The sequence below is a fragment of the Arachis duranensis genome, chromosome 2, assembly GCF_000817695.3.
Source record: "Arachis duranensis cultivar V14167 chromosome 2, aradu.V14167.gnm2.J7QH, whole genome shotgun sequence".
NCBI classification, from domain to species: domain Eukaryota; kingdom Viridiplantae; phylum Streptophyta; class Magnoliopsida; order Fabales; family Fabaceae; genus Arachis; species Arachis duranensis.
The window spans coordinates 29,791,891-29,802,007 of NC_029773.3; the positions used below are offsets into that span (position 1 = coordinate 29,791,891).

A 10,117-nucleotide genomic window follows, 5' to 3' on the forward strand; every position below is an offset into this window, starting at 1 on the left:
TTTTCGTGTAGAGACTCTTCTTGGCGTTAAACGCCAGCTTTTGTGCCAGTTTGGGCGTTTAACTCCCATTTTGGTGCCAGTTCCAGCGTTTAACGCTGGGATTTCTGAGGGTGACTTTGAACGCCGGTTTGGGCCATCAAATCTTGGGCAAAGTATGAACTATCATATATTGCTAGAAAGCCCATGATGTCTACTTTCCAATGCCGTTGAGAGCGCGCCAATTGGGCTTCTGTAGCTCTAGAAAATCTACTTCGAGTACAGGGAGGTCAGAATCCAACAGCATCTGCAGTCCTTTTTAGTCTCTGAATCAGATTTTTGCTCAGGTCCCTCAATTTCAGCCAGAAAATACCTGAAATCACAGAAAAACACACAAACTCATAGTAAAGTCCAGAAAAGTGAATTTTAACTAAAAACTAATAAAAATATACTAAAAACTAACTATATCATACCAAAAACATACTAAAAACAATGCCAAAAAGCGTACAAATTATCCGCTCATCACAACCTTACTGAAATTTTCGAACAAGAAAAGGATATGGCAGCCGAACCCAACAACAATAATGCAAGGAAGATGCTTGGTGACTATACTATACCTACTTCTAAGTTTGATGGAAGAAGCATCTAAATCACTGCCATTGGAGCAAACAATTTTGAGCTGAAACCTTAACTAGTTGCTCTAATGCAACAGAACTGCAAGTTCCATAGACTTCCATCAGAAGATTCCTATCAGTTTTTAACTGAGTTCTTACAGATCTGTTAGACTGTTAAGACTAATGGAGTAAATCCTGAAGTCTACAGGCTCATGCTTTTCCCTTTTGCTATAAGAGACAGAGCTAGAACAAGGTTGGACTCACAACCTAAAGATAGCCTGGACTCTTGGGACAAGCTGGTCATGGCCTTCTTGGCTAAGTTCTTTCCTCCTCAAAAGCTGAGCAAGCTTAGAGTGGATGTTCAGACCTTCAAACAGAAAGATGGTGAATCCCTCTATGAAGCTTGAGAAAGATACAAGCAGATGACCAAAAGGTGTCCTTCTGACATGCTTTCAGAGTGGACCATTCTGGATATATTCTATTATGGTCTATCTGAGTTCTCTAAGATGTCACTGGACCATTCTGCAGGTGGATCCATTCACCTAAAGAAAACGCCTGCAGAAGCTCAAGAATTCATTGACATGGTTGCAAATAACCAATTCATGTACACTTCTGAGAGGAATTCCGTGAATAATAGGACACCTCAGAGGAAGAGAGCTCTTGAAATTGATGCTCTGAATGCAATATTGACTCAGAACAAAATGTTGACTCAGCAACTCAACATGATTTCTCAAAGTCTGAATGGATGGCAAAATGCATCCAACAGTACTAAAGAGGCATCTTCTGAAGAAGAAGCATATGATCCTGAGAACCCTGCACTAGCAGAGGTGAATTACATTGGTGAACCTTATGGAAACACCTATAATTTCTCATGGAGAAATCATCCAAATTTCTCATGGAAGGATCAACAGAAGCCTCAACAAGGCTTTATTAATGGTGGAAGAAACAGGCTTAACAATAGCAAGCCTTTTCCATCATCTTCTTAGCAACAGACAGAGCATTCTGAGCAGAGCACCTCTAGCTTAGCAAACATAGTCTCTGATCTATCCAAGGTCACTTTAAGTTTCATGAGTGAAACAAGGTCCTCCATCAGAAATTTGGAGGTACAAGTGGGCCAGCTGGGTAAGAAAATCACTGAAACTCCTCCTAGTACTCTCCCAAGCAATACAAAAGAGAATCCATAAAGAGAGTGCAAGGCCATTGATATTGTCAATATGGCCGAATTCAAGGAGGAAGGGGAGGACGTGAATCCCTGTGAGGAAGACCTCATGGGATGTCTCCCAAATAAGAAGGAGTTTCCTATTGAGGACCTAAAAGAATCTGAGGCTCATATAGAGACCACAGAGATTCCTTTAAACCTCTTTCTGCCATTCATGAGCTCTGAAAACTATTCTTCCTTTGAAGAGGATGAAGACGTAACTGGAGAGCAAGTTGCTCAATATCTAGGAGCCATCATGAAGCTGAATGCCAAATTGTTTGGTAGGAAGGTGAACGTCCCTTGCTCATTAGTGAACTAGATACATGGGTTCAGCAAACTCTGCCTCAAAAGAAACAAGATCCTGGTAAATTCTTTATACCATGTACCATGGGCACCATGACCTTTGAAAAGGCTCTGTGTGACCTAGGGTCAGATATAAATCTTATGCCACTCTCTGTAATGGAGAAGCTGGGGATCTTTGAGGTATAGGCTATCACATTCTCATTACAGATGACAGACAAGTCAGTAAGACAAGCTTATGGATTGGTAGAGGACGTGTTTGTAAATGTTAAAGGCCTTTACATCCCTGCTGATTTCATAATCTTAGACACTAGGAAGGAGGAGGATGAATGCATCATCCTTGGAAGACCCTTCCTAGCCACAGCAGGAGCTATGATTGATGTTGACAGAGGAGAGCTAGTCCTTCAATTAAATGGGGACTACCTTGTGTTTAAAGCTCAAGGATATTCCTCGGCAACCATGGAGAGGAAGCATGAAAAGCTTCTCTCAATACAGAGTCAAACAAAGCCCCCACAATCAAACTCTAAGTTTGGTGTTGGGAGGCCACAGCCAAACTCTAAGTTTGGTATTGAACCCCCACATTCAAACTCTAAGTTTGGTGTTGGGAGTCGACAACATTGACTTGATCACCTGTGAAGCTCCATGAGAGCTCACTATCAAGCTATTGACATTAAAGAAGCGCTTATTGGGAGGCAACCCAATTTTTATTTATCTAATTTTATTTTTATTTTATTGTATGTTTTATTAGATTCATGATCATGTGGAGTCACAAAACAAATACTAAAATTAAAAACAGAATCAAAAACAGCAGAAGAAACAGCACACTCTGGAGGAAGAGCTTACTGGCGTTTGAACGCCAGTAAGGAGCATTTGGCTGGCGTTCAACGCCAGAACAGAGCATGAATCTGGCGTTGAATGCCCGAAACAAGCAACAATCTGACGTTTAAAACACCAGGATTACACCCTGAGGAGAGCTGGCGTTAAACGCCAGAAGCAAGCATGGAACTGGCGTTCAACGCTAGAAACATGCGGCAGACTGGCGTTGAACGCCCAAAACAGGCATAGAACTGGTGTTTAACGCCAGATACAAGCATCAATCTAGAGTTAAACACCAGGATTGCATGCAGAGGGCATTTTTCACGCCTCATTGGTGCAGGGATGATAATCCTTGACACCTCAGGATCTGTGGACCCCACAGGATCATCTCAGGATCTGTGGACCCCACAGGATCCCTACCTACCTCAATTTACCTTCTCGCTTCTTCACACAATCCAATAACACTCTTCCCCATAAACCCCACCTACCTTCAAATTCAAATTCCCTTTTCCCACCCAAACCCACCCAATGTGGCCGCACCTTAACCCCTCTCCCTCCACTATATAAATCCCTCTATCCTTCTTCATTTTCACACAACACAACTGGTGCACGAAATTGCAATCACACCTTTGCAATCCGCACAACTAACTAGCAAGTGCACTGGGTCGTCCAAGTAATACCTTACGTGAGTAAGGGTCGATCCCACGGAGATTGTTGGTATGAAGCAAGCTATGGTTATCTTATTAATCTTAGTCAGGATGCCAATAAGGTTCTTTGAATTTAATTGTAAAAAGTGAAAGTGTTTGGAATAAGTAATTGTTACTCAATAATGGAGAATATGTTAGAGTTTTGGAGATGTTTTGTCCTCTTTATTTCAGCTTTTCTCTTGTCCTCCTCTTCACACACGCAAGGCTCCTTCCATGACAAGCTGTATGTAGGACGTCATTGTTGTCAATGGCTACTTCCTATCCTCTCAGTGAAAATGGTCCAAATGCTCTGTCACAGCACAGCTAATCATCTGTTGGTTCTCGATCATGTCGGAATAGAATCCATTGATCCTTTTGCGTTTGTCATCACGCCCAACAATCACGATTTTGAAGCTTGTCATAGCCATTCAATCCTTGAATCCTACTTGCAATATCACAGATAAGGTTTAGACTTTCCGGATCCTCAAGAGTGGCCGCCAAAATATTCTAGCTTATACCACAAAGATTCTGATTAAGGAATCTAAGAGATACTCATTCAATCTAATGTAGAACGGAGGTGGTTGTCAGGCACACGTTCATGGATTAAGGAAGGTGATGAGTGTCACGGATCATCACCTTCTTCATAGTGAAGCACGAATGAACATCTTAGATGGGAACAAGTGTGTTTGAATGGAAAACAGAAATAATTGCATTAATTCATTAAGACGCTGCAGAGCTCCTCACCCCCAACAATGGAGTTTAGAGACTCATGCCGTCACAAGGTATAGAATTCAGATCTAATAATGTCATGCTCCAAAATAAATCTCTAAAAGTTGTTTAAATACTAAACTAGTAACCTAGGTTTACAGAAAATGAGTAAACTAAGATGGATAGTGCAGAAATCTACTTCTGGGGCCCACTTGGTATGTGCTGGGGCTGAGACTTAAGCTTCTCACGTGCCTGGGCTATTTCTGGAGTTGAACGCCAGGTTGTAACCTGTTTCTGGCGCTGAACGCCAAACTGCAACATGGAACTGGCGTTGAACGCCAGTTTACATCGTCCATCTTTGTGCAAAGTATGGACTATTACATATTTCTGGAAAGCCCTGGATGTCTAATTTTCAACCCAATTGAGAGTGCGCCAATTGGACTCCTGTAACTCCAAAAAATCCATTCCGAGTGCAGGGAGGTCAGAATCCAACAGCATCAGCAGTCCTTTTTCAGCCTAAATCAGATTTTTGCTCAGCTCCCTCAATTTCAGCTAGAAAAATACCTGAAATCATAGAAAAACACACAAACTCATAGTAAAGTCCAGAAATATACTTTTTGCCTAAAAACTAATAAAAATCTACTAAAAACCAACTAAAACATACTAAAATCTACATGAAATTACCCCCCAAAAAGCGTATAAAATATTCGCTCATCAACAACCCTCTCTTCTCCCCCTTGGCTGAATACACACATCTCTCCCTCTCCTCCATATATTCTTTTTCTTCTTCTATTCTTTCTTCTTTTGCTCGAGGACGAGCAACATTCTAACTTTGGTGTGGTAAAAGCATAGCTTTTTTATTTTTCCATAACCATTGATGGCACCTAAGGCCAGAGAAACCTCAAAAAAGAGAAAAGGAAAGACAAAAGCTTCCACCTTTGAGTCATAGGAGATGGAGAGATTCATCTCAAAGGTCCATAGCTCAATAATAGAGTATTTGACTGCACATCAAGAGAGCCCACTCATGGACCTCAACAAGAGCATGAGGAATTCCCTCATCAAGAAATTCCTGAGATACCTCAGGGGATACAATTTTCTCCACACTATTATTGGGAGCAACTAAGGATAGGAGCACCAAAATCACTAGGGATCAAGCAACAAAGGCAAGGAAGAGACATAGAGGAGCTCAAAAAGCACCATTGGTCCTTCAAGAAGGCGCCACCCTCACTAAGATGGACTCATTCTTTAACTTCCTTATTCTTATATCTCTGTTTTTCGATTTTTGAGCTTCATGTTTGCCTATGTTTGTGTCTTTACTACATGATCATTAGTATTTATTAACTATGTCTTAAGGCTATGAATAATTCCATGAATCCTTCACCTTTCTTAAATGAAAAATATTTTTAATTCAAAAGAACAAGAAGTACATGAGTTTCGAATTTATCCTTGAAATTAGTTTAATTATATTGATGTGGTGACAATACTTTTTGTTTTCTGAATGAATGCTTGAACAGTGCATATTTTTTTATCTTGTTGTTTATGAATGTTAAAATTGTTGGCTCTTAAAAGAATGATGAACAAGGAAAAATGTTATTGATAATCTAAAAAATCATGAAATTGATTCTTGAAGCAAGAAAAAGCAGTGAAAAAGCAAAAGCTTGCGAAAAAAATATAAAAGAAAAAGAAAAAGCAAGTAGAAAAAGCCAATAGCCCTTAATACCAAAATGCAAGGGTAAAAAGGTTCCAAGGCTTTGAGCATTAATGGATAGGAGGGCCCAAGGAAATAAATCCAGGCCTAAGCGGCTAAATCAAGCTGTCCCTAACCATGTGCTTGTGGCATGCAGGTCCAAGTGAAAAGCTTGAGACTGAGTGGTTAAAGTCGTGATCCAAAGCAAAAAGAGTGTGCTTAAGAGCTCTGGACACCTCTAACTGGGGACTTTAGCAAAGCTGAGTCACAATCTGAAAAGGTTCACCAGTCATGTGTCTGTGGCATTTATGTATCCAATGGTAATACTGGAAAACAAAGTGCTTAGGGCAACGGCCAAGACTCATAAAAATAGCTGTGTTCAAGAATCAACATACTTAACTAGGAGAATCAATAACACTATCTGAAATTCTAAGTTCCTATGGATGCCAATCATTCTAAACTTCAAAGGATAAAGTAAGATGCTAAAACTGTTCAGAAGCAAAAAGCTATAAGTCCCGCTCATCTAATTAGAACTAATATTCATTGATATTTTAGAATTTATAGTATATTCTCTTCTTTTTATCCTATTTGATTTTTAGTTGCTTGGGGACCAGCAACAATATAAGTTTGGTGTTGTGATGAGCGGATAATTTATACGCTTTTTGGCATTGTTTTAGGTAGTTTCTAGTAGGATCTAGCTACTTTTAGGGATATTTTCATTAGTTTTTATGAAAAATTCACATTTCTGGACTTTACTATGACTTTGTGCATTTTTCTGTGATTTTAGGTATTTTCTGGCTGAAATTAAGGGACCTGAGCAAAAAACTGATTCAGGCTGAAAAAGGACTGCTGATGCTGTTAGATTCTGACCTCCCTGCACTCGAAATAGATTTTCTGGAGCTACAGAATTTTAAATGGTGCGCTTTCAATGGCGTTGGAAAGTAGACATCTAGAGCTTTCCATCAATATATAATATTCCGTACTTTATTCGAGATTAGACGACACAAACTGGTGTGCAACGCCAGTTCCATGCTGCATTCTTGAGTCAAACGCTAGAAACACGTCACAAACCAGAGTTAAATGCCAAAAACACGTTACAACTTGGCGTTTAACTCCAAGGGAAGCTTCTGCATGTGTAAAGCTCAAGCTCAGCCCAAGCACACACCAAAGTGGGCCCCGGAAGTGGATTTCTGCATGTAGACTTATTTCTGTAAACCCTAGTAACTAGTCTAGTATAAATAGGACATTTTACTATTGTATTAGACATCGTTGGATTATTTTTGGTTCACCTTATGATCCTTTGATCACGTTTATGGGGGCTGGCCATTCGGCCATGCCTGGACCATCACTTATGAATTTTCAACGGTGGAGTTTCTACACACCATAGATTAAGGTGTGGAGCTCTGCTGTACCTCGAGTTTTAATGCAAAGTACTACTATCTTTTATTCAATTTGACTTATTCTTATTCAAAGATATTCGCTGCACTTTAACATGATGAATGTGATGATCCATGACACTCATCATCATTCTTACCTATGAACGAGTGATTGACAACCACTTCTGTTCTACCTTAGAACGAGCGGGTATCTCTTGGATTCCCTAACTAGAATCTTCATGGTATAAGCTAGAACCCTTTGGCGGCCACTCTTGAGGATTCGGAAAGTTTAAACCTTGTCTATGGTATTTCGAGTTGGATTCAGGGATTGAATGGCTGTGACGAGCTTCAAACTCGCAATTGTTGGGCGTGATGACAAACGCAAAAGAATCAATAGATTCTATTCCAACATGATCGAGAACCGACAAATGATTAGTCGTGCTGTGATATTCACTGAGAGGATGGGATGTAGCCATTGACAACAGTGATGCCCTACATACAGCTTGCCATGGAAAGGAGTATGAAGGATTGAAAGTAAGAAAGCAGTATGTTGCAGAGATTCAACAGGGATAAAGCATCTCCATACACTTATCTGAAATTTCCGCCAATGATTTACATAAGTATTTCTATATTTATTTTATGCTTTATTTATTATTAATTTTGAAAACCACTATAACCATTTGAATCCGCCTAACTGAGATTTGCAAGATGACCATAGATTGCTTCATACCGACAATCTCTGTAGGATCGACCCTTACTCACGTAAGATTTATTACTTGGACGACCCAGTGCACTTGCTGGTTGGTTGTGCAGAGTTGTGACAAAGTGTGATTCCCGTTTGAGAGCACCAAGTCATTGGAGCCATTGTTGATGATCACAATTTTGTGCACCAGCCACGTGTTCCTTATATTTGAATAACTAACCATGCCACATGTAAGCAAACATAGCTTCGGTGGACACTAAACTTGTTTTTCATCAAATGGTTCACGTGAAATTTTGATTTTTGTCACTGTTAGTTTATTCATCACAAGGAACATTTTATTTTCTACCTTAACAAGACAAATTTACAAGATGATGTAAGACATGGTTTTTCTTTTCATGAATCTTAGTCTTAGAGCAAATGTGACTTTCTTGAAACTCATAGCACATGTAGAACACCAAACTTAATGTTTGGCTATATACTTCAATAAAATGAATGAGTATATATCCTAAGATCGTTATATGATCATCATACTTGGAAAGCCATTTTAGAGTGCCTTTAGGCATACCAAACTTAGGAATCAGACATATGCCTTAAAATAATGTATGCAACCATCAAATCTACCCATGAAAACTCATATTCATGCTAGAAGAACCATTAATTATTGATATGAAAATAAAAGCAAGACTATTAAATCATGGGCTGCCTCCCATGGAGCGCTCATTTAGTGTCACTAGTTTGACGTCAGTTCTCTGTTAGGGTGACTGATGATTATAGTGCTTCAGCTTGTCTCCTTTCACTGTGAGCTTTTTTCCTGTGCTTTGATGAAGAATCTCCATATGTTTCAACGAGAGTATTTTGTTGACAGTGTAATATTCATCAGATTGTGGGAATGTCTCCAGCTGTTGGTAGATCAGTTTCACTTTGTTTCCTTCTGAGAACTCTTCAGTTGGGATTTTCTTATTTCTCCACCCTTTTGGAACCCATTTTTTTCTTCTTTCCTTTCTTTGGTGACCCTTCTTTCTTTGCAGTAGGCTTTATGTCAGGGGCTTTCTTAATGATCAATCTTGTAACCTCTTTTTGCAATCCCTTCTCAGCCTTCTTTTCCTCATGATCCTTTTGTTTTTCTTCATTGTTAGTTCTCTGTACCAAGGATGAGTTGATGGGTGCTTCCTTGGGTTTTTCCTTCCAGTTTAGATCTACCTCCTCAATTCTCATGCAACCTTTCTTTTCAACAGGATGTTGTATCTCCTTAAAGACATTTAGAGTGATCTGCTCATCATGTGCTCTCAAGGTCATTTCTCCTTTCTCCACATCAATGATTGCCCTTGCTGTGGTTAGGAAAGGCTTCCTAATATGATAGAATCGCCTCCCTCTTCATCTAGATCCAGAATCACAAAATCCGCTGGAAATATGAACTTTCCCACCTTGACTAAGAGATTCTTAACCACTCCATTGGGGATTACCATTGATCTATCAGCAAGTTGCAAGGACATCCTTATAGGCTTTTCTTCTTCTATAGACAACCTTCTCATCGTAGATAAAGGCATCAGATTGATACTTGATCTTAGATCACACAGTGCCTTATCAATGGACATGTTGTCAATAGTGCAAGGCAAAAAGAAGCTTCTAGGATCCTTGAGTTTTGGTGGGAGACCCTTTTGAATTACTGCACTGCATTCTTGTGTCAAGATCACGGTCTCCTTCTCATTCCAGCTTCTCTTCTTGTTAATGAGTTCCTTGAGAAATTTTACATATAAGGGCATTTGCTCCAATACTTCAGCAAGTGGGAGATTGATTTCCATCTTCTTAAAAACCTCCAGAAACTTGGAAAATTATTGGTCTTTGAGCTCTCTTTGCAACCTTTGAGGATATGGTAGAGGAGGAATGTAAGGTTTCACCACCTTCCTCTATTCTTGTGGAAGCTCTTCCATGGCTTGTTTTCCTTTTCTTGAAGCTTGTGGCTCTTCCTCTTTCTGATTGGACGTCTCTTGGTCATGCTTGTCCTCCTCTGCTGGCTTCTTGTTAGCTTCTTTGTCATTCCCTAATAAAGTCT

General features: G+C 39.7%; 1 protein-coding gene and 1 non-coding gene across 2 annotated transcripts; both read right to left on the reverse strand.

Moving 5' to 3' along the window:
* Positions 1 to 934: 934 nt before the first annotated feature.
* On the reverse strand, positions 935 to 1,042 carry LOC127745255 (small nucleolar RNA R71). Its single transcript, XR_008006452.1, has one exon. It is a non-coding gene; the product is annotated as a small nucleolar RNA R71 (small nucleolar RNA).
* An 8,356-nt stretch (positions 1,043 to 9,398) lies between these two features.
* On the reverse strand, positions 9,399 to 9,866 carry LOC107474153 (uncharacterized). The gene has a single exon (XM_016093750.1). The coding sequence runs from the start codon at positions 9,864 to 9,866 to the stop codon at positions 9,399 to 9,401; it is 468 nt and encodes a 155-aa protein (XP_015949236.1).
* Between the last annotated feature and the right edge of the window lie 251 nt (positions 9,867 to 10,117).

What these genes read in the sequence shown, in the direction of transcription:
- LOC107474153 (XM_016093750.1), bottom strand. Translation starts at nt 9,866, where the DNA reads ATGGAAATCAATCTCCCACTTGCTGAAGTATTGGAGCAAATGCCCTTA.